At 30.5% G+C, this 26,269-nt stretch overlaps 1 protein-coding gene across 17 annotated transcripts in view; it reads right to left on the bottom strand.

Annotated features, from left to right (window-relative positions):
* LOC139525967 (interleukin-6 receptor subunit beta-like) overlaps positions 1 to 24,525 on the bottom strand; it is a 73,481-nt gene extending 48,956 nt beyond the window's left edge. For 3 of the 17 annotated variants that reach the window (XM_071321196.1, XM_071321172.1, XM_071321213.1), the window contains exons 1-5: positions 24,332 to 24,447; positions 15,794 to 15,900; positions 13,100 to 13,229; positions 7,082 to 7,393; positions 1,252 to 1,399 (exon numbers count right to left, since the gene is read on the bottom strand). In XM_071321196.1, the coding sequence (XP_071177297.1) occupies positions 1,252 to 1,399; positions 7,082 to 7,393; positions 13,100 to 13,202 (563 nt within the window). In that variant the 5' untranslated portion in view covers positions 13,203 to 13,229; positions 15,794 to 15,900; positions 24,332 to 24,447. Of the gene's footprint in view, positions 1 to 1,251; positions 1,400 to 6,454; positions 6,773 to 7,081; positions 7,394 to 13,099; positions 13,230 to 15,793; positions 15,901 to 19,114; positions 19,290 to 24,331 lie in introns of those variants that run through there. The other 14 variants (XM_071321185.1, XM_071321161.1, XM_071321190.1 and 11 more) reach the window with 11 other exon arrangements.
* Between the last annotated feature and the right edge of the window lie 1,744 nt (positions 24,526 to 26,269).

The raw sequence follows: 26,269 nt of genomic DNA, 5'->3' as shown, positions 1-26,269 counted from the left end.
CCAGCAGCAGGTCAGCCTTGGCAACTGAGTGGTCTAAGTCGTTAATCTACTGAATCATTAGCCAGTCAACGCAGGCTTTGTATGTTAGAACCCCACCCTTGACAGGTGCTTTCAACTTGAATCTTCATAGACTAAGATTACTTATCTTCCTGTAGAAAGTGATGGTTGTCTCCTGACACCACAAACAGCCAATATTTATTTGTTCAGAAAGTGGAGTTAAACACCAAACATCTATCAATCATCAATCTGACCAACAGCAGAAAATTACTATTCTTTCACTATTTTCACATTACCCAACCGATTGTGAAAAATTTGTTCTCCATGCACACTAGTGAAATAACTGTTTTCGGCAAACATTTGGTCAAAATTTTATTATGATGTCATTTTTCTTGATTTTCCTATTGTGAGGTCATGAAAAAGACACATATAAATAACACAACTTACTGCAAATTTTCAAAAAATGAAGGATAAAAATCAATAAAGAAACAGTTTCCACCACTATAACTAGTGTATTTCAATATTTCTCCACTATAATTCTAGTGTATTTCAATATTTCTCCACTCTCTAGTTTTAAAAATTCTAATCATTAAAATAGCTCAGAAAACCTCATGCTTTAAATATCAAAATCTTACTGTCTGGAGTGGAGATCTATATGGTAACACACTTGTTCCAGGGGTGGAATCTATAAACTCATTTGAAAATCCTGATCTTTCACATGATCATTGTGGAAATTTATGTGTTTGTATATTTTATAAGTAAGACATAGCTTAACTGTGTTGTCTTCTATCATTGGTCACCAAATTACTGTTGAATATATCATGTTGTGTTGTACATGTTGAGGCCTGTTTTGCGAAAGAAAAATACTGCTGAAGTTATAAATACAAATTTTTCACATTGATAAAAACATTGCAACAGTTTATGAATTTACAGTACTTTCGATAGGGTTTCTTCTTACTTTTTTGGACATTGTTTTTCATAAATTTTGTCTCTTTATGATGGGGTATATCTGTGAAAGTTCTGTCAAGAGAGGGTCCAAAAGATGTTTTCGAACATTTTTTCATCTGAGATCAACCCCAGTTTTTAGTGGGGTTTGTGTTGCTTAGTCTTTATTTTTCTATGTTGTGTCTTGTGTACTATTATTGTTTATCTTTGTCATTTTTAGCCCCGGTATTGTCAGTTTATTTTTCAATCTTGGAGTTTGCCTGTCCCTCTGATATCTTTAGCCCCTCCTTTGCTAATATATTTACTTACAAGATGCCATATTTGACTTTTATATCAACCTTTGTATAACCTGGAACATTCCATCCTCGGTACACAACTCCAAGGTCAAACCAGCATGTCATTTTCAACCAGTTATACGCTAGGCAGCGAAAACTTTTATTCACCGGAGAAGGTGGAACTACAAAATGTCATGATAAAATATAAATTTACTCTATGCATAAATACACTAATTACATATAAAATTAAGAATATGCTTTAAACGTCACAGTTGCAATATAAAAGTTATATGTTTTTTGTTTCCTATTGTAAGTTGATTTCATTTAATCATTTAAAACTGTCCCTATATTTGCTTTTCTTAAGGTTATTTTCTGTTTTATAAGCTCTCCAATGTTGAAATATATGTTTTTGATTTACAAAGTTTTTCACCTTGAGCATCACTTTATGGACATTAATTGTCAAATGAGTATTTGGTGCAGTAAAACATGTTTTGTGAATGTTATATCAGTTCTGGTTATATCTTCAGTTTATGGTTGCTATAAAATATTTGAGAAATTCATAAAAAATTACTAACCCTTAATCAGTGGAAATGAAATATTATACAAAAAGTTATTCTCTCAGGAGTTCAGTGCATCAGGCAGTTACTATAGCAGTGATTGATAGCGTTACTTTAAGCATGCTTTGGCAAAAATACATTTCTATGTATATCCAATTCCCTAAGGTAGTAAGGGACTTTAATAAAAAAAAAAAACGTATTTTACATATTCATGTGCAAAAGTTAAAAAATAAAATTGTTTGGCCAATTTTTTTTTCATACATTGCTGTATATAAGGCTTATATATATGAAAAATAAAGTATAAATAGATAGGATGACTTTGAATAAATATTCCCCAAAATTAGGTAAATGAGGTTACTGTTTTTTTTTTAATTTTAAACTTGAGAGAATAACTTTAAGTTTACTAAATGTTACATAATGAAGGTCATAATAAAAGAAAAATAAATGATCTAAAACAAACATATACAAAAATCAATGTCAACAGTTTTTTTAAATGCATTGTTTTAAATAATGTTAAAATTACATATAGCATCAATTCAACAGTGTTACTTGAGTAAGTTACTGACAAATTTGAAGTTGTGGTATACACCAGAGTGAGAAGTACAGCATGATATGACTTACACCACCAATACAGTCGTTTCATTTTAACTTTTCTTTTCAGAGGGGAACATTATCAAACAGACTAATGTAAATTTTACTAATTTCATTTTATTAACCTGATATTCAGTAGTTGTCGTTTGTTGATGTGGTTCGTAAGTGTTTCTTGTTTTTTATATAGATTTGTTTGAATGGTTTTACACTAGTCATTTATGGGGTCCTTTATAGCTTACAGTTCAGTTTGAGCCATGGCTCTGTGTTGAAGACCTTACTTTAACCTATAATGATTTTTCTTTTACAAATTGTGACTTGGTAGGAGAGTAGTCTCATTGGCACTCATACCACATATTCTTATATCTATTTATGATATGGCCTAACTGATTCTCAATCAAAATACATCTAAACATGGTATATGATATATATATATCCCATTCAGTTCTAAACAAAAAATGGTTAATTCATGAACTGGTAGATAATTTATTGTCCCCCTAAACAGAAGTTGGCATATCAAAAATAGATCAGATCCAAAAATAATTAATAAAGTAAGGAAAAATAACAAAAATCTTCCCATAAGATTCCAAGATCTTTACCCTTTTTGGTTTAAAAGAATAATCAAATCTAATTAGAACTAATGATAATATCTGAACATAATTTTTTTTATTTTATCAAAAGGGAACGATCGAATTTATACAATGTGTCTCGATCAAATAGTATTCTTATCCAGTCTGGTGCAGTGGAACATTTATAATGATAAGAATGTTTTGAACATCTTGATGAACTTCAACAAGGAGCAAAAATCTGCACTTACAAGGAGTTTAGAGCTATTTATTGGAATAATCTATGTTCTATAAAACAGTTTATCTATCTATCAGTTGGATACAAGTTTTTTTAGTTTACATAATGTTATCATCAGTAAATCATTCAAAAGACCTACAACACACCTATTTTTCAAACTGTAATGGATTTTTATAGAGTGTGGGCGGTTTACGATAGAGTTACAATGGACTATTTTTGAATAATCTGATTGTATTATGTTTTGTGTTTTATTGTCCTGAACTGTATCTCTATTGGAGGGGTTTTAATTTATTCACTCCCATATAATTCAATTCAAGCATGTGTTAATGTTACTGAGAAGACATGGATTATAAACAAGTCAAATCTGTAGTTTGTGTATTTAAAATGCATTTTTTTGCAGGTTAATACATTATTTAGTTTCATTACATTTCAATGTTAGCAGTAATAAATGGAGGTGCCAGTGCATTTCAGTTTGTTGGACATACTTTTTCTTTTGGAAGATTTACAGTTTTTTTTTAATTTTGATAAAAAAAAACTAATAATGGACTAATCCTAGTCATAGACTTTATACATGCAAGTCTTTATGTAGTTCTCAACCCATAAAATTCTATACCTGGAAAAATTAACTTCATTTGCTTGCATACTCTTGACATTTCCCCTCTTTGAGAATAAGGGATTATATACATACAATATGTATTGATTAATTGTAAATTGCGTAATGTCCAGTGGCAAATATTTCATGCCTGTTTATGAAGATGGAAAAGTTTTGTATTTGGTGTTGATCATTGTGTTTTGATTTAGACCCTCAAATAAATAATAATAACACACCTTATTAAATTCTCAAAGACTTATCATAAAAGGTTGAATAAATTGTTATATTTTTGAATAGTTGGCCATTTATTATCCTATTAACATGTAATGATTGAATTTCTAAAATCACACAATACAAAGAAGTTCACATTATATGGCAATAATCCAGAAAAGGTCATTTGAGTTGACTTCACAAACATTTATATGTATTTATACCCAAACAAAAATCAATCAGATTTCGCAGTTAAATAACATTTTTTGAAACTTGTACATGTAATTTGTTACAATTGAATACTTATTTTGGGCATGGACATATTGATTTTAGTACTTGACTTTCTTGTTTCACAACACTTTTTTTATCACAATTTCAAATGTAGTAAAACTGATAAATTATTAAACGTTTGAAGATTATTCTTATCTCTTAATTCATAACATTCCAGGACAAGAATAACTTCAAATATGACAATAGTTGTGACTGATAAGATAGTGGTCTCAATTTAACCATAGGAATATAGAATCACAATTGATGAGATCCATTGAAAAGACAAACCACCAAATATTATTAATCTTTCCACATCAATCCCCTTATAACCAGGCTGTTTGTCATGAGCCAAAGCAAGGTTAACAATAAAACAAACATGCAACTTTATCTCTTTTTAAGGTTAACAGACAGCAGACAAAACTTTGTTATAAAGCCACTCATAAAATTATGTTGTAATATGTCTTCAGGGCTCTCAAAAACCTGCAACCACAGTGCAGTAATATTATCTACTTGACAGCATGGGAATGTATCACAAAATGGACACCTAAATTCAAATCCTTTTGAGAACCCTGTTCTTTGGGACATGAATGATTAAAGAATCACAGCAAAAAGGATTATTTTTTTGAAGTATTTAAAATTCCTTACAATCGAAATGAATGACTTTTCCCTTTCCCACCTCACAACTGGTTTCTTCGTTCACATCATAATAGCACTTGTAATGTAACAAAATTTGTTCGTCACATAGCTCTTCAATTTGATCTCTTACAAAAATTTCTATGATGTCAAGATTTGTAATATTACTTCCTGGAAGTAACTTATGTGTTACACCACATTTTTTCACTTTGATAGTTAACTTATCAGCTGAGAAATTATGAATTGTCTGTGTATTGATGGAGCAGGTAAAATTCACGGATTCATTAATATAAGAAAAATTAATATCCTCTGATTCACCAATAAGAGTAAAGTCTGGAAAAAAAGGATAACTCATATTTAATTTTGGGAAAGCAAACAAATAGAAACTCACCATCAAACATTTGTTTGTATTGTATTGCAAACAAAAACCCTTTCTACTATGACTTGACTGTGAGTGTTTTATTCAAATTATTTCAGTTCAATAAAATTCTGACCCTATTTGTTTCATCAAAGAAAACAGTACAACTGGTCAAGAATTTGACTAAAATGCTCTTGGAAAGTCAATCTAGTCATCATACCAATATGAGTATTGGTATATATATTCCTTTTCAGTTGTAACATTTGATTTGATGACACAAATTGCAATGGGATCAGAATTTTTATCAAACTGCAATTGTTGGAGTAAAAGAATAATAGTAATTTTGCAGTGAATTGATACTTACAGAATGAAGCACAAAAATTCTTATGAATGCAAGATAACAGTCTCCATGCATTGATGGGAGACATCTTAACAAAAAAACACAACTGCAACAAAAACGCTCATCTTCTTGCAGATTCAGTATTTCAATCAAGGTTTAATTCAGAATTTCAAAAATGAAAATCAGAGAAAGATTTTTGGGGTCAGATTTTTAACCTACAGATAATTTAGGGTTCAAATGTTTGGTTTACAGATGATTTTAGTGGTCAAATGTTTGGTTTACAGATGATTTTAGGGGTCAAATGTTTGGTTTACAGATGATTTTAGGGGTCAAATGTTTGGTTTACAGATGAAATATAGGGGTCAAATGTTTGGTTTAAAGATGATTTTAGGGGTCAAATATTTGGTTTATAGATGATTTTAGGGGTCAAATGTTTGGTTTTCAGATGATTTTAGGGGTCAAATGTTTGGTTTACAGATGATTTTCAGGGTCAAATATTTGGTTTTCAGATGATTTTAGGGGTCAAATGTTTGGTTTTCAGATGATTTTAGGGGTCAAATGTTTGGTTTACAGGTGATTTTAGGGGTCAAATGTTTGTTTTATAGATGATTTAAGGGGTCAAATGTTTGGTTTACAGATTATTTTAGGGGTTAAATGTTTGTTTTATAGATGATTTTAGGTTTTAAATGTTTGTTTTATAGATTATTTTTGTGGCCAGATGTTTGGTTTATAGATGATTTTTGGGGTCAAATGTTTGGTTTACATATGATGACAGGCCTAAACAATAATAAATTATGTTATCACAGATTATGTTATCACAGACCACTGCGGTCAAATAAAACAGAGGTATATATTGGGTTAAAATGTGAAAAAAGTTTTTCTTACAATCAAAATAAATAAGGTCTGTTTCTCCTACCGGACAACTGGAACCATTCATTGTTTCATAAACACATTTATATTCCAACTTTATCTGATTCTGATCTTCACAATGTAGGTCCCTGATTGGGTCCGTAACATACATTTCCATAAGGTCTGATGTCTCAATCAAAGTTTTGGGAAGTGGGTGATTAGCACCACATCGTTTCACTGATACATAGAAATTAGCAGCTGAGAAATTTTGAATGGACTGTTTTTGGATGGAGCAAGTCATATTTGCTGATTCACCAATGAAAAGGAAATGAATGTTCTCTGTAAGAGTAAGTTCTGGAAAGAAAGAAAGAAAATTCACAGTTTTGATTTATAAGAACTCTAAAACTACGTATCTAGCAAGCCGCTAAGTTCCTATAACAACCTACATAATAAGCAGCATACAATGTATGTCTCTTTATTTAAGCACTTAAGAATGATCACTAGCCACTAATCATGGGAGTAATAATATTTCAAATGATTACTTTTAGTTGCTCTGATTATTGTTTGACCTCTATAGATGACATAGAAAATAACAATGGACATATTCAGTACCATAATATTGTACATTCACAAAATGTACAGTTCTACATAAAATTATCTTACAATCGAAATAAATTAAGGTTCTTTCCACAATGCAACTGTCCCTTTTCTTCCTGTCATAAAAGCATGTGTAATCTAAATATTTCTGATCTCTACAAGGCAAATCTTCAATAACGTCCCTAACATGAATTTCCTTTGACCCATTTTTTTGGCCAATTTGTCTATGCATTGACTTTATTTCACCACATTTATTTACTCTGATATTTAAATTTTCGACAGAGTAATTATTAATGGTCTGTTTGTTGATCATCGTGCAAGTCATATTTGCTGATTCACCGATAAATAGGAATTTAATATCATCCATTATAGTAAGGTCTGGAAAGAAAAGAGGAAAAATGTGTAAACACTTTGTAATGGACACCGTAATGATGTCTTGAAAATGACTTCATACTAATCTACTTTTAAAAATCTTTTTGAAAGTCTTAGTTATCGGTTAGCTGTCTCATAAACATAGATTCACCTCTCCTTTTATTATTACCTTAATTTGTTCATTTTGTTTTTATTATGTTGATTAAGTAAATTGAGGCCTTTTGATAGACCTTCCTTACTTTAACTGCATAGGATCTATTAAATAAATGCTCCTGTGTGAAGTATAGCTTAGTAGACACTTGACCTTGTAAACAATCTTACGAAGTGAAGTAGAGCTTAGTAGACACTTGACCTTGTAAACAATCTTACGAAGTGAAGTAGAATAGTTCAGACACTTATAGAGCTTTAACCTTTGACCTTCTGCTCCTTATTCATCTCATGCTTAAGCGTAGCTCTTAGGTCCTTATGATATTTTTTGACTATTTGTAGATGGTCTGCAAATAGTCAAAAAATATCATAGGGACCTAAGAGCACCATCTGTAAATAGTCAAAAAATATCATAAGGATCTAAGAGCACCATCCATAAATAGTCAAAAGATATCATAACGACCTAAGAGCACAATCCGTACATAGTCAAAAAATATCATAAGGACCTAAGAGCACCATCTGTACATGGTAAAAAAATATCATAAGACCCTGAAAGCACCATCCGTGAATAGCCAAAAAATATCATAAGGATCTAAGAGCACCATCCCTGCATAGTCAAAAAATGTCATTAGGGCCTAAGATCTACAGTTCAGCAGTTAAACAGGTGCTTGGACAAGGATCCAATCTCATTCAAGAGAACAGATTGTTTTTTTTTATTTTATTTGAAGAAAAAATCATACCCAGGTATTAACACAAAAAATGGATTCAGATAAACAAAATATATATTTTTTTTTAGGTTTTAAGGTAAAAAGATTAAATTAAGTGAACCACAAAATCCAAGAACTTAGTATTTACCTTTTTCTTAGAATCTTGTTTAAAAATATGAAAATGTGGTTTTAAGTAAATTGCCACTGCGATAACCTTTCAATATTCAACCACAAGGATATGAAATTACATGACAACATAATTAGTCTCCTGCATTACTGTGTCATTTTACTAGTGTGTAGTATAATTGCTTAATTCTAGTCACTTTTTTTAAGAAAATGTTCATAAATATTTGTACCAATTATAGAGAACAATAGAAAAAACTAGTGTTTTAAGAAAACTCACTCAGAACATAAGTAAATGTGAAGAAATAAGATAACTTTTATGAGAGAAAGAGATGTCCCATGAAGGAATTGTTTGAAGTGCATGATTAGATATACCTTATATAACGAACTATTTGAAAGGTATTGAATATCAATCGTGCCCACAGCATTCTTATTGTATGAATTAATGTGAATAAGAGAGAAAATTAATTATTGAAACCTGGTTAATCTTGTCTAATGAACCAATCTATTCTTTCAAAATGCTTTCATTTCTAAATCTTGTAAATTGCATTCATTTGAAATTTGAGAATCTAATTTTCATATGATGTTAACATAATGAGAACAAAATTAGAGATAATTAGTCCCTTTTGAATTTCTAACACACTTTATAGAAGATAAGGGTACAACCATTTGATATTCTGAGGCCAGCTAGGAAGATATATTCCATATTGATCATTTATTTTAAACTGTTACTACGCAGCTCTTACTTTTTTCTATGTTTTTTCTGCACTTTCTTTTCCAATTTTGTACACATTTAATTGTATCGTAAACTTATAATCCGGCATTTTGTATTGCAGAATATTCATTATCATCCTTTCTAAGTGTAAAGTCAATGTTGATATTAAGTTCTGACAAGGCCAAGTTAATTATTTACAAAATCTTCCTCAGCCCCTCTCCCAAAAATAATATGGTACTATCCCCAAATTGTTAATTTTGCAAAATTTATGATTTTTTCACACACAAAATATAACATTTGGCAATGCATGATGTAAAAGAGGGACGAAAGATACCAAAGGGACAGTCAAACTCATAAAAACAGACTGACAACACCATGGCTAAAAATGAAAAAGACAAACAAACAACAGCACACATGACACAACATAGAAAACTAAAGAAAAACAACACAAACCCCACCAAAAAACTAGAGGTGATATCAGGTGCTCCGGAAGGAAATGTAAATAAACTATAAAAATTCATTATGAGTATTTCTTCATTTTCAATGCTTTAAAATTGAAACTTTAAAACTGACTTGAGCAAACATTTGTTCTCCTAAAGGTGTAGCCAGGTTTATCCTTTATCCACAACATAAAGATCTTATTCATGAATAAATTATAGATTTAACCTACATGATATTCTTCACACAGTTCTTATGTTAACATACAATATTATACAATTATTTGTCAATGTAAACCTTTTCATTAGAAAAATACTTTTAGTATGATTATAACGGTGAGAGAGAAAGATAAATTAAAAAAGCAAATATTTTTAGGCATAATAACAATACTAAAACTGTGCATCAGAGAGACCGAAAACTTAAGAAAATAATATAATCAGAAAATTTTTAATTTGATTTTTCTTATAGAATGGTTACAAAGACAGGAACGGTATAAATAAATTCCTAATTAAAAAAAAAAGGGAGGTTACCTATATAAATCAGAAGACTGGGTATCTCGGAGTTTAGAACCTTGACCGTTCAACAATCCAGGTTTTACCCATTTTTCATACCTATTATAGTTTTGTCCGATTACTTAACTTTTAGACCTTAACCTCATTTTAGATTTGATATTTTCTTTACGATAGTATAATAGATATTCTATAGGGTAACTTGTTCATTAATAAAGCATTTGTATTTTATTCTCTTCCTTACTATTGTTAAATTCATATTTTAGTCTCCTTGCTTATAATTTTGTATGAAGTATGACCTCAACCAACATTAGAAACATTTATTGAAAGGCCAAGGTGCTTGGTGTCAACCTAATTAGGAAACACAAAGACAGAAATGCCTTTATAATTATTTCTGTTTTTCTGCCCATTGCATACCATTAAATGAAGGTTAAATTCAGAGAAAAGTCACAGTAATCATGGTAATGCAATATATTTAAACCTTTGTTTTCAGTCTTCAATAGATGTCATATAATAAAACGGGAAATAATATTTATTGTTTTTTTCTAGTGCAAACAAATTTTTGACAGTGATCTTGCCATTATTGCAGTTCATTCAAATCTAATATGATTGTTTAGTGTGCCCAAATTTTGCTCTACTAACATAAATGACTTTACTATTATTCTTCTTGAGTAGTTTGTTAAAACTTTTGACCCACAATAGAAAGATTTGATGAAGAAAATTTCAATTTGGTCAAAATTTGGAATAAATTGCAATAGGTGGAGAGTTAAATGCTTTTACTCAAGTCACAGTAAAGTGCAACTTAAAAATAAATGTTGACAGCATGATAAAACTGTATTATGCCAAACAGAGAAGAATTTGTATTGTATATCAATAGCATGAATGGACAGTTTGTTTCTGTGTTGTTTTGTAACATCACTTATGATAGTGGAGGGTTTGATTGCTACACAAGTGCTTTACCTGGTCACATTCTAAGTCACAGTATCTGTTCCAAGTCAGGAGCAAGGTTAAAAAATGTTACTTCTATCATATTGCTTTTTGATTATTGTTTTGTAAATCAGGCTATTGGTTTTCTTTTCCCAGAATATCCCCTCATCCCTCTGACCCCAACTTCGTGCTCCCTAATTCCATTGTTCCCTAACCCCTGTTCATCCCCTCTTCATCATCATCACACTTTGTATTATTTTGCAGTGCAGTGGAGTAAAATGAAGTCTTCCAGAGTGATTTAACAAGCTGAAAGTATTCAATATTTGTTTCTCTAAATATGACAACATTCTGATAAAGTACCATGTAGAGAATAAATTAAATATGAAATCAATATATCATCACAGTGGAATCTTGATATATCTTTTAGTTATAATCAGGCCTCAATATTTATATATCTACATATTTCAACCAAAACCATATTTGTATTTAATAATTGTATTGCATGATGATAATTCTATCAAATTTGATGAAATTTGTTTTGAAAATTAAAATGGGCATAAAGCTTGCGGTTCTGTGTTGAATAAAATTGATAATGGAAGTGGGGAATGTGTCAAAGAGACAACAACCCGACCATATTTTGCCCATACTTTGACCTATAATGGTTTACTTTTACAAATTGAAACTTGGATGGAGAGTTGTCTCATTGGCACTCATACTACATCTGCTTATATCTATATATAAATGCTCATATGCAGGATATTGTTTCAAACAGGTGAAAATTATAAAATTGATATTAGTAAATGACTATCATATATTAGTATATTGTTAATAGTGCTTGCAGTGTATGTCAGAAAGGCAAAAAGTATACATTTCTTGAATCAATATCAAATAAAATAATATATTTATTAAATTTAATATTCACCAACATTATATGTATACATGTCAAAAAAATGTGTAAACTTATATCATAGAACAATATCATTAAACATTTATGTAGTAATGTTCAGGTCCAACTACAAGAATCCCATTAACTTTATTTAATCAGTAATCTATAAGAATGAGTTCAAGGTAAAATGAAACCAGTGCTGCCATGAAATTTACACTTCATAGTCATCATGTTCACCCATATATAGTTGACCTATATATTGCTCTTCAGCTAAATTGACCTTACCACAAATACTAAGTTTGACCAATGAACCCTGATAAATAAGGTCAAGGAAGGATGAACCCTCTGCCAGACAGAGACATACACTTTACAATGAATCATTCCATATCCTAAATATTAATTCATAGTATCTGACTATTTGATTGATCGTTAGTGCTTGAGCATCTTGTCCTTATTTTATGGCAGCCAGTTTTTGTTTCATTGGTTGAAGAAGCCAAAGTACTGTAGAGAATTCAACGAATCTTTGAGCAGTTCATGAACCTCAAAAATGAGATCTCTAAGTTTAAACATATTTATTTATAGTGAATTGGGAAACAAGTTTTGCAACTTATATTAATCCCTTTCCACTTTGCGGGTGTGAGTGCTGCCTCGTAGCGGATTTAGCCTGCTCTTTTTTTAAACATCTACAAGGGTGTCTTTAACGTGCAAGAGATATGGTTTCCTCAAGACCACACTCGCAAATGGTATCAAGGGAGATTTCATCCTGGAACGGGAATCAAACCAGGAACCTTTATATTAGTAGTCCGATGCCCTAACCACTACACCACCGAGGTCTCTTCAACATGCTTAGCATCAATATGTGTTACATATATACTCCATCATTTGTCATAGGCAAGTACAATCTTTAAAAAATGTGTTAGCATGGTACATTTTCTTATGGTTTGATAACACAAAGAGTAAATACATGTATGAAAGTTTCCTTAGGTTTTTTTAATTTTCATATGTTATCCCTTTACCAAAATTAGTATTTGGATGAATTTAACAGAATTCGTAAGATTTTCTATTTCAGGCACATTGGCACTCATACCACATTTTCTTTTATATCTGTATATATATATATAAATTGTAAAGACTTTTTATTTATCATGTTTAGTAAAATAACATCAATATGGGTAGCAGTACTTTGGTTTGTAGAAATATCAGAGTTCTTATATATTTTTGGCAATTTGAATGCAAAAGTAAAATAGTTCATAAACTTACTTCCACTTATGTTTGCACAATCATCTGACTTTACAAATGTAATTCCCACCAGGGTATGACACAGAACTAACAGGACAGTCACTGTTCCAATCAAAGAATACATAGCTTACTCTTTCTTGTCAAACTATATCTAAAATAAAGTAGAAATTGTTACATAATGTTTAACAAAAGTTTTATTTACAGAAACTTTACCCTGTTATCAACAGGAACTTCAACATGTTCAACAGTTTATCCTGACATCAACAGGAACTTCAACATGTTCAACAGTTTATCCTGACATCAAATGAAACTATATCCTATCATTGACTGAAAAAACTTTATCCTTTCATCGTCTGAAAAACTTTATCCTGTCACCAACTGAGAATCTTCATCCGGTTACCAACACAAAAACTTCATTCTGTAATCCACTGAAAAACTTTAACCTGTGATCAATTGAGACATAAACAATAAGTATCTTCCAGTGTCATTAGATCAAACTTAAACAATTAACCAAGCCATCAACTGAAACTTAAACAATGAATATCTTCCAGTGTCATTAGCTGAAACTTAAACAATTTACCAAGCTATCAACTGAAACTTAAACAATGAATATCTTCCAGAGTCATTAGATGAAACTTAAACAATTTATCAACCCATCAACTGAAATTTAAACAATGAGTATCTTCAAGAGTCATTAGATGAAACCTAAACAATTTACCAAGCTATCAACTAAAACTTAAACAATGAATATCTTCCAGAGTCATTAGATGAAACTTAAACAATTTATCAACCCATCAACTGAAATTTAAACAATGAGTATCTTCAAGAGTCATTAGATGAAACTTAAACAATTTACCAAGCTATCAACTGAAACTTAAACAATGAATATCTTCCAGAGTCATTAGATGAAACTTAAACAATTTATCAACCCATCAACTGAAACTTAAACAATGAACATTTTCCAGTGTCATTAGATGAAACTTAAACAATTTACTGAGCCATCAACTGAAACTTAAACAATGAATATCTTTCAGTGTCATTAGATGAAACTTAAACAATTTACCGAGCCATCAACTGAAATTTAAACAATGAGAATCTTCCAGTGTCATTAGATGAAACTTAAACAATTTATCAACCCATCAACTGAAACTTAAACAATGAACATTTTCCAGTGTCATTAGATGAAACTTAAACAATTTACTGAGCCATCAACTGAAACTTAAACAATGAATATCTTCCAGTGTCATTAGCTTAAACTTAAACAATAAGTATCTTTTAGTGTCATAAGCTGAAACTTAAACAATTTACCAAGCCATCAACTGAAATTTAAACAATGAGTATCTTCAAGAGTCATTAGATGAACTTAAACAATTTACCAAGCTATCAACTGAAACTTAAACAATGAATATTGTCCAGTGTCATTAGATGAAACTTAAACATAACAAGCCATCAACTGAAATTTAAACAATGAGAATCTTCAAGTCAAGTGTAATTAGCTGAAACCTAAACAATTTACCAAGCCATCAACTTAAATTTATACAATGAAAATCTCCCAGTGTCATAAGCTGAAACTTACAAATAACAAGCCTTCAAACGGAAACTAAACAATTAGTATTTTCCAGTGTCATTAGATGAAGCTAAAAAAATTTATCAAGCCATCAACTGAAACTTTAACAATGAGTACTATAGTATCTTCCTGGAATATAATGAATATTGAATTTCTACAAAATATTTTATCAATATCCGTTTGAATGTTCCCTTCACATTTACTAAAAGTATATTATTTTTATTATAGTCCATTAAATCTCACCTTTCTGAAAAACTATCAACAAAAGTAACACTCCTAAAACCACTATATCTTTTAAAAAAAAAAGTGTACTTTAATATACTTTTAAGAAATTCATTCTGTGGATTTTCCCATATAAGTTTTTTAGTTGAATTAAATTTGTGTTTACAGTTTATGTATCATTCATGTTGCTATCTCATTGACATTATTACATACCTCAAGATATATCCTATATCATTCAAACTGAAAACAATCATTCTATAAACCCTCTATGTTTTTACTAATAACAGGTTCTATAGGACTTAAATCACAGAATATGAATTATCTAATAATATTCAAACTTTAAGAGCTACAGGTCAAAACACAAAACCTGGAAAACTGTAGCTGACCTCACAAATTGATACACCTTCTCCAACCTTGTTTAGAAATTGACTGAATCATATATATTGAAGATACTTCTTTCAGACAGAGACCCTGAAGAAGGACAGAGGATTAATTGTGTGACAACCGTATAATTATCTGATATGAGGAGAGTTGCAGATACTTAGTATGTAACACTTTGGTTAATATGTCAGAGCTAGCATTTTGCTATTGAGAGCCTAAAATTAAGCATTTGCATGAAAAAATAGGTGCATGTGAAAAGCCAGTAAACGTTTTTTGTTTTGCTTAACTGAGTACATGCCATATATGACTAACTTGTTATTGTGTAAAATAATTACCAGATTCACACTGAGATAAACTTCTACTTATTCAACAAAAACAGGTCTTTAATAATTCTAATTTGGGTTTTTCCCCCTGATTAATTATTATCATCATGATCATTAAAGAATCCCTGGGAAAGGTCATAAAACGTTTCTAAACATTACTGCTAGATTTATGTTATGCATGTTATATTGAATAGTAAAAATGAATGTTTAAAAACTAATTACCTTAATCCATTAAGTTTTATTTTTTCATTTGGTATTCCAATCTTCTTTCTTCTTTCTCTCTATTTTAATCCAGTCATATATCAAGGTTTACATTTTCTTCCATGCACCTGCATTGATAATTTGTCAAGTTATACAATCATATTTTTTAACATTAGTATAAATCTATAAAATAGCAAAGGTCATGTCAAATACAAAAAAAAAATCAAAAAGTCTTTTGAATAGCAGTGAAAAATGAGGTATTCAAACAATGTCCTTTTTCTTATTTTTACCTGAATATCTCATAGTATGGAAGATTGGCCTAAAATTATATTTATCAAAGATGTATTAGAAAATTCAATAGCTATTTCAAACAAGACGTCAGTTGGTTATATTTCAAAAGGTAAACCTTTCATTAAATTTGTTAAGTTTGAAAGTAGGCAGATCTTCAGCTGTTTAAGATTCAAATACATTTCAAAATTGATAATAATTGAAGAAAAACCATGTCAAAATTGTATATTTCGCAGATGTTAGGACTATTTCTAGCCTCTTATTATACTTTGGTTGTTATATCTTCACACATATATTTGTATATCATATTAATAATTTCTTTTTCCGTAATTCTATTTTACACATATAATATTTGTCTATTATAGTGCAACCTGATATACATACTATACAATTTACAATACAATATTAGTTAGCCTCCATAGACTTATGAAGCAATTTGTTCAAAAATTGATGAAAAATATTAATTTTAAAGATAAATTATACTAAAAAAATCCTTTCATAAACTTTGTTAAATTTTAAAGTAAGCAGATCTTCAGCTGTTTAAGATTCAAATACATTTCAATATTGATAATAAGTGAAGAAATATAAACATTCCAAATATGCTTTATTTACATTGTATCATAAATCAAATGTATTCATTCAGTGTATGTTCACTTGTTTGTGTTAATGTGTCTTTTGATTGAGTTAAGCCATTTCAATTGATAAATTATAGTGTGTCTTTCTATGTTGTGATGTTACACTATTGTTTCAGGTAAGGGTGAAGGTTGGTAACTAAAAACATTTAAACACCCTGCATTTGTTTGCACCTGTCCTTTAAGTCAGGAACCTGATGTTTAGTGGGTTTTTTTTATATAGATAAGACTGTTGGTTTACCTGTTTTAATCATTTTTGAAGCCCTTTATAGCTTGCTGTTAGGTGTTGAGTTAGGCTACGTGTTGAAGACTGTACTTTGACCTGTATAATGATTTACTTTTACAAAATGTGACTTGGATGGATAGTTTTCTCCTTGGCACTCATTACCACATCTTCTAATATCTATTTATAATTGTCTTGAAAAGGAAGATTATCAAACACCCAATGGCTGTCTATGATAAATATCAAACTCAAATTATTTTTCTGTTACCTTTTTAAGTCACATTATAGCATTGCATATTGGATATAATTTAAGAAACCTAAATAAAAATGTTTAAAATAGTGATAGCTGAGGAACAGTCTTTGAGTGAATTTATCACATATCAGTAAAAAAAAATGTAGAATTTAAAAGTTCCTATAAAAAATGTGGATATATCTTAAGGTTTATCTTCAATTCTCAGTATTCTTATTTCAAGGAAAAATCTTCTTGTATTATATTACTACTATTTTAAGTAACATTCCTATAAAAAATAGATAAAATATAAAACAAGCAGGTAAGTCAGTTTTCAAGTAAGAAGTACTAGACAATATTTATTATACTATCATGCTAAGGAGGAAACAAAGCAAACACCAATCAATCACCAAAAAATAATGAACCTATCCTAATTTCTATACTGATTTCACATTTTCGACAAGTTATTGGTTAAAATGCATCTTTAACCAGTAGTACAGTCAATCTAAGTTTGAACCTCAAACTAATTGCAACAGAAAATGTTTATTTTCTAATCTACAGCATTAAGTCCAAAATATACACAGAAAAAAGTCCCATAAATTCTAACTTGAGGAAAACTCAAATTTTACCAGTATACATAAATATTTACCATATTTATCATGTTTATAATTATAAATGAAAATATTTAAAATTGTGAAATATAAGTCAACTTGTTTACATTGAACATTATATATATTTTCAATATATATAGGAAATGTTTTTTTTATAAACTTCAAACAGACACTTACTTATATACATAAAAAAAACTTTAAATACAAACAAAATTACAATATAATTTTTGAAACTCATGTGCAATGAATAAGAGGCTTAGAAAGAGTTTATTAATGCCAATCTGGCGAAAAGCCTTCAAGAGACTGATATATGCATGATACTGACATGTTTTTCCCTCATATTTCAAAAGTACATGCTGATATGCAAGGGGACTTCAACTGATGCAAATAAGCAAGACTTATAAATGAATGTTGTAGAGTAATAGAAACCTAAAAAATGCAACAATATTCCAATAATAGGGGGCGGAGTATTGTTGTTGGTGTGCTGCCTAATATTGATACATGTATGTTAACCTTATATTTTTGATTTTACATTTAGAAACCCCTTTTGGAAGATCTGGTGGATGGGCTGGAAGTTTTTGAAAGAGAGGTCATATTTTGCAATGCAAAAGGCTACATTTGTACCTTCAGCTAGATCCTTTACCGAGGAAATGCAGAGTTGTTTCTTGGATTCATGACCTTAATGCCCTTGAACCTTGGCACTCTCTCAGTTTGGTACATAATGCTAATTATGTCCAAGACAGCATATATTTTATAAAAATAAAACACAGCAAACAAGATGTCAACTAAAAACTTAATGCTTAACCAGGTGAAACAATTAAAGACCTCAGCATGAAAGTAAATATTTTGTGTAGGATGATCTGAACATTTGCTTATGGTAGACAAATAGCAATGAGGTGCATAGACTATTGTCTCTAAATTCTCTGCACATCATGAAATTGAATTGACCTTTTGTATATATACATGATTTAAATATCCATGTTATATGTGAGGAAAATCAATGCTTTAGAAGACTAAGTCCTTCTTTATTAATGTATTAAAATGTCAAAATATCTTAAAATTATTAAACATTTTGACAAGAGTAATTCCATCAAGAATTTTAAGGTTAATATCCAGACTATAAACAAAGAAACAAGTTAAACCGTTACGATAATCTTGAAATGGTTTACAACTGCACTGACTGAATGACTAAGACTAAAATATTAAATCGATTGGAATGTTGTTAAATTGGCTTTATGATCCCATTTTATGGACCAACAAAAATTCTTGTACATCAATATAAACAGATAAACAACCCATCAAATAGTACAAACATAACCTGATTTCAAAAAACAAATTTTAAATGTATACCTAACTTACCTAACATGGTGACGAATACAAACAAAGTTATGATATTCCAAACACATTTACCTGAGAAAAATTATCCAGAATCAATATTTAAAACATTGTGTGCTAATGTTACAAGCTGCATAATAGTCCAATTATTAGCATGTCCAGTTCAAGGAATAAAATAATTGTACGAAATTCTGATTTTAAGATTAGGACTAAACACAGAGGACTATAATTATGTAATGAATCAGAAATCCTATTTTAATCAAATAATTGCCATCTATCATGCAAATCTTCTTTGTGCTTATTCATTTAAGTTGTGCTCCAATGAACTTCTTTTTTTATTAGAAGAGGTTAGGTTATTAAAATATTGTATCTTGATCATTTAAATATCTTCATGTAAATAGAAAACATTTATTCCGTGGGTGTTTACCTTGTGTTTACCTTATGATGAGTATAACCTTTTTTGTGAAGACTTTCAATTTAGAGAATATTGGTCTTGATAATTTTCCCATAGTAATTTTATCAAAGCATTAAAATTCAGAAATAATTACATAGTTTTAACCAGTAAACATGGTAAATATGTCCGCTGTATTTATTTACCGATATTAAATTTGTTATTGTAAAACTGTTTATTACTAGGAAGAAAGAAGATTTAATAAATAACTATGTTATGAATTGGGTCACTTTAATTACCAGGAACTATTTCATTTCAAATGTTTTATTTCAGAATCTTTAGAAAGGCCATCTGATCCCTATTTGTGTGAATGACATTTGACTTCTGACCTTCAATATTTGTAGTCGATCAATCCATAAAAATCACATCAATAACTGAACTGAAGAAGTGAGCTAGACTTGGCAATTTCCAAAAAGTTAAAGCCTCTAAACAATGCTAAACATGCTAACATGATGTTTGCATGTACATTTTCAAGTGTACCAAATTCATAAAATTTGATAATTAAATTGATTACCTGTTGATTCAATCAATATCAAGAGAAGTGATTTAACTAAGAATATGATCCCAGCTTCACTTGCCATTTTTGACCTAATAATGTCTTTAGTCCCTCCATGTCTCTTTAGTCCCTCCATGTCGTAATATGAATGTCAGACAGGTTTAATTCAATGCATATACATATATTGCATCTGAGCTTTTTAAAAGAATAATGTCAAATGAATATTGAAAGGTTATCAAGATTTGTTGAAGTGTGATCTAATCTTTAGTTTGTATATAATAAGATCATCGAAGTGGGATCAAAATAGAATTTCACTCAAGATTTTCAAATTTAAATACTGTTGAATACTATCTTTTAATTTTAGATAAGATTTAGACAACTTACTGTGATAGCAAACAAAACTGTCTTATTGGGGACATAAACTTTGTCATTATTTACAGTAGTTGGAGAATTCAATATAAAAGTAACCTGAATAATTCAGTCCCTCCCTGTAATCAATCTCTCCTACTTACGAGTTACTGAAGTTATCGTAGATCAGCGGAATATAACAATTGAATTATTTAGGTTTTACGAAATAAAGCAAATCAAGGGGAGATAATTCTAACTTATTTCAAATTTAGAAACACTGTTCTTTGATTATAAAGTTGTGCTTAAACATGTATATATGCCATGTATGCATCCTACAGGATGACATGTATAAAATTTAGGATCATGATATTTTTTTCATTACATCATTTTTTCTAAAATTTGGTTCTCCATGTAACTGTGTCTTACTTTAGAATATTGTTATAGGTCATACATGTAGGTTCTCGATAATTAGGGGGGACAATTTATGTTTTCCCCAATATACCTATGGGAATAAATTTTCAGACCTACTTTGTTGACTTTAAAGTTCTCTTTGAAGCCAAAAAGCTCAAAATGATACAGTGTCTAGAAAGAAAACTTCTTCCACTTCCCAAATTTTTTGTTCAAGAAAAGTCATCAAAAGCAGTCATTTAAGCCAATTGAACCGTTGGTTTTCCCGTTTGAATGGTTTTACACTAGTAATTTTGGGGCCCTTTATAGCTTGTTGTTCGGTGTGAGCCAAGGCTCCGTGTTGAAGGCCGTGCATTGACCTATAATGGTTTACTGTTTTTTAAATTGTTATTTGGATGGAGAGTTGTCTCATTGGCACTCACACCACATCTTCCTATATCTATTTAAGCCAAGACCATTAACTCCTATCCGTCATAACCAATGTTTTTGGTCATTTTGCATTTTTGTAGATCTAATGTATTGCTGACCCTTTTAGCATTTACAGTTTCTACCGATCTATTATAATTTCTTACACAGCCAACAAGTAAATAGTCAAAAACTGCTATTTATAAGGAGTCATTTGATGATGTTGTAATTCTGAGCATTCCTGGTTGTAATAAGTTTCTCCATTTTTATTTATGGTTCTTAAGATATTAAAAAGTTAATGTTTTTTACTCTCATGTTCTTTTATTTGGCAAAGGTGACAGGAACACAATTAAAACTCTATTTTGTTTTACAGATATCAAGAGGATCATTCAGCCTGTGTTAGGTTGATATTAATGACAATATTTTTACAGTTTCTTAGTTTGTTGTGCTGTTACACCACTGTCCCTCCCAGGTTAAAAGAAAAGTTAAGTCACACAAACATTTTAACCCTTCCACGTTTCATATTTGGCTTTCCCAAGTCAGAAGACTGTAATTCAGTGGTTGTTGTTGGTTAGAGTTAGTGTCTGTTATCATGGTTATAAATGTTTGTTATTCTATGATATAATAGTCTTATTTTAAGGCTGAGAATGTTTTTTTTTATCTTTATCACATTTTGTTCTGTCAGTACATATTTTGGCTGACTATACAGTACTATTTTGCTCATTGTTGAAGGCTGTATGTTACACATAATGTTACTGTGATATAAGTTGATAATAAATTCATGTCTTTGGACTCTTCTGGTTAGTTGTCTCATTGGCAATCCTACCACCATTCTTTATCTTATAACAATTAGGCTTCAGAGGAGAATCATTTTGAAAAAAATATACAAAGATAAATTTAGACCATTTCCAAGTGGAGGAGAGATTTTCAAGTGATGGCAATGTCGGAAAACATGTCTGACGTCAAAAGACATTGTATTGTGGGATCCAGCAGTTATGTCTTATTCTATTAAAATTACACCAATATGAAGGAGGTCTTTGTGCATTTTTTCAATGATCAACCTTTTTTTTTAAAAGTTATTAAGAAATATACTGACGGACTTTAAAAACGCACCACAAGAGTATTTTTTTAATTCCCGTTTGTAAATATTGTTAAACAAATGTATTAACCATCGTTAACATATATTATTTGTCCGAACAAAGTTTGCAATTTGAAAGTTGGATTACGTCATTTTGAATGAATTAATCATAATACTAATTTAAACACTATGTGTCTACATGTGTAGCAGGATCTGCTACCCTTCCAGAGCACCTGAGCTCAATCTGTTTTTGGGGGATTTGTGTTGCTTAGTTTTCTATTGTGTTTTCCTATGTACTGTTGTTTGCTTGTAATAGTCTTAGTCATGGGTTTGTTGCTTTAATTTCGAGTTATGACTTTGAATGTCCCTTTAATGTTTTAGCCTCTCCTTAAAGTATTGGTATGGTATTAAAAAAATCATTTATGGGTTTAAATTTCACTTAAACAAGAATGTGTCCAAAGTACACGGATGCCCCACTCGCACTATCCTTTTCCATGTTCCATGGACCGTGAAATTGGGTAATAATATAATTTGGTATTAAAATTAGAAAGATTATACTATAGGGAACATATGTACTAAGTTTCAAGTTGATTGGACTTCAATTTTATCAAAAACTACCTTGACCAAAAACTTTAACATGAAACTCCCACTTTCATTTTCTATGTTTAGTGGACCGTGAAATTGGAGTCAAAAGTCTAATTTGGCTTCAAAATTAAAAAGATTATATCATAAGCAACAAGTTTACTAAGTTTCAAGTTGATTGGACTTCAGCTTCACCAAAAACTACCTTGACCAAAAACTTTAACCTGAAACTCCCACTTTCATTTTCTATGTTTAGTGGACCGTGAAATTGGGGTCAAAAGTCTAATTTGGCTTTAAAATTAGAAAGATCATATCATAAAGCAACAAGTCTACTAAGTTTCAAGTTGATTGGACTTCAGCTTCACCAAAAACTACCTTGACCAAAAACTTTAACCTGAAACTCCCACTTTCATTTTCTATGTTCAGTGGACCTTGAAATTGGGGTCAAAAGTCTAATTTGGCTTTAAAATTAGAAAGATCATATCATAAGCAACAAGTCTACTAAGTTTCAAGTTGATTAGACTTCAGCTTCATCAAAAACTACCTTGACCAAAAACTTAAACCTGAACGGACGGACGCACAGACGGGCGCACAGACGAACGGAGCCACAGACCAGAAAACATAATGCCCCTCTACTCGTAGGTGGGGCATAAAAATCATGCCACATCAATATTCTGGTGTGTTCAATATCCTCTAGTTAGTCAGGTATTAAATTTTTCTGTACATAAAAAAGTATGGCATGAATAGCAGTTACAAGGACTCGGTAAAAGAAAATTCACAAAATATGTGTTGTGATTTTTAAGTCTGTCAGTATAAAAGCAATTTTCTGAAAATTTTATAATCAAATTTCATTTCTGTTTTGGGAGTGACACCAATAGTGATTTATTTTCATTTCATAATATCTAAGTACATGTAATGATTAATTTTCTCTGTGTTTTACATATGTAATTTAAAGAATCGTTTATTTGATTTATAACTCCTTATTTAAGTATGTAGATTATATCAGCTATATATATTCAAAGAAACAGAATTGTATTTTTGTATAAAAGACCTAATTGTGCAATTTTGAGATGACAGTTCTAGAGTTAGAAGGTTAGAGTTAGAAAGTTAGAAAAGGTTGTGAAGGGGCGAGTTCGTCATTATGGGGCGAGCTGTCTTACGCCCGATGTCGAGTGTAGGTGGGCCGAATTTGCTATCGAGCGAGATGCTTGACTGACAACATTCTATTTGAAAAATGTGATAAATAAACGTAAACATGTTTTAAAAAGTTCAAGAAAGTAAAAATCGTCCATGGTGATAGTGCCATACTAAGTAGACTTGTAAAAGTGCTATCTTCACATGGAACATGTGGATTTGTCATGATGTGACAAGCGTCAAGTGTCAAATCTTAATACATCTTCATTGTCTCCATATTTTTACGTTTAGCGAACTGTCTCTCCTATATAAACATATAATATCAACATATTTACGTACCTGATGTCGATCGTCTGTATTTTGCGTTAGAATATGTTAGTTTCGAATGTGTCATTCGTCATGTCCACTGGTCTTTCAGCAGGTAATTCCCACTTGACCTCAATATCTAAGAATAAATAACAGGAAGTCCACAATTTGTTAAAAATAGAACAAGAAGAGATTTTCCGAAAGAAGGGAACATTATTTTTTAAGACTTATCTACATCTATGTATAGATAATTCGTAAAAATTCGATTGACACATAACAAGATTATGTTGAAATCAATTTGTTATATGCACTATATATATGACGTACATGTACATTTAAGGTAGACTTGGGGAGGGGGAGGGGCTTAATTAAAAATCTGTAGACAATCATTTTTTTAGATAAGTTGTCAAAATGTAGTTTACATTATTACAAATTCAAAAACGCGAAAACGCAAAAACAAAATTCTTTCCGATTTTCGCGATTTCGGTATTTCGCATTTTCGGATGCTGATATATATGAAGTACTGTACATGTATTGTTAATTTTTATTTCAGACTTTTTAGTTAATTGAAAATACGGTTTAAGGGACGACCATTTGATATTCTGGGGGGGGGGGGGGGGGGGGCGGGGGCAGGAGGATTTTGAAAATAAATAACTCAGCCTTGATAATCACAAAAATAAATATATAGTTTGTTCTGTGGTAGTTTGAAAAATTAATATATTACCTGACTTGCAATGTATTGAAAATAAATAACTCAGCAGGTCTAATCGAAAGTATGAAACGGCACCAGATTCTTCATAAATTCATCTTTTTTCCAAAAAAAAATCGCCTTCGGCAAACACTGCCCAAATTATTTAATAATAAAAGTATAAATATTATTTAGATATACTTGAAATGTCTGTAAATTGGCTTCATTTAACTTGAGGTATGTTTTTTTCAGCTACACTTACCTCACTTTTATTTAACAGGGCCGTAACTAGTAACATTGAGGCAAATGCCTCATGTAGAAAATTTCAAAACCAAACGCTTGTCTCCATATCAAATTGTTTTCACGTCGAGTGCCTTGCAAGAAGCAAGTTCTGTTCTCCCTAAGACGTAGTCCCTGATTTTTCGGGATCAATGTTTCTTATTTATTTGTCTTTTGTTCAGTGATTGCCCTTTTGTATTCTGTTAGTATTGCATTCCTTTTGTAATTTAGTAATTTTTTTATTAACTTGATCATGAGTTTAAAAAACAGAAGCCCCAGACTTCAACTATGTGAATAACATTTTTGCTTTAACATGCATATTGGTCTATTGATGTTGTCCCTAAAAACATAAGTCTTACACTGAATGTATACATTTTGCTTTGAGACCAAAAATAAGAAAGGGTCTGGGGAACACCCAGAAAGCATGATTTTGCATCATTTCTTTTAAAGCTTCTTGTGCCTTCAGTGGCTCCAAAACCCCTTATTAAAAATTTGCCTCGCTCCGCTCGGCGTACCATGTTCTGCCAATACTTTTAAAATAGTCTAGATAAATCAATCTTTAATATAGTGTATGGAAGCAATACATGTATATGCAGTTGGGATTTGGGAAGATTCATTTCTGCAGATGATTGATTCTGATTAAATGGTACATGATGACTTAACTATACATGTATTATTTATAATTTATAAACAAATAATTTAAAAATTGTATGTTTTCGAATATTATAAATATAGTTGTGAAAATAAATAATCAGTCCCTTGCTTTAATGAAAATGAAAAATCTTCAATAGTGCAGAAAATAGATAACATATCCTCTTAGTTTACAAAAATAATAACCGATCCAAAACAAATCCTCCTGGCCCCCCAGAATATCAAATGGTCGTCCCCTTAGTATGTTGTAAATCAAATATGAGAATTTGTGTCAAATTGGGGAACATGCATGCTGATAACGCCTCTTTAAAACATAGCCTGTACTTGTCACGGGAGGGGGGGGGGGTCATATG

Source organism: Mytilus edulis, chromosome 1 (assembly GCF_963676685.1).
Source record: "Mytilus edulis chromosome 1, xbMytEdul2.2, whole genome shotgun sequence".
Taxonomy (NCBI): Eukaryota; Metazoa; Mollusca; class Bivalvia; order Mytilida; family Mytilidae; genus Mytilus; species Mytilus edulis.
This window is presented reverse-complemented; position numbering and strand designations above follow the sequence as displayed.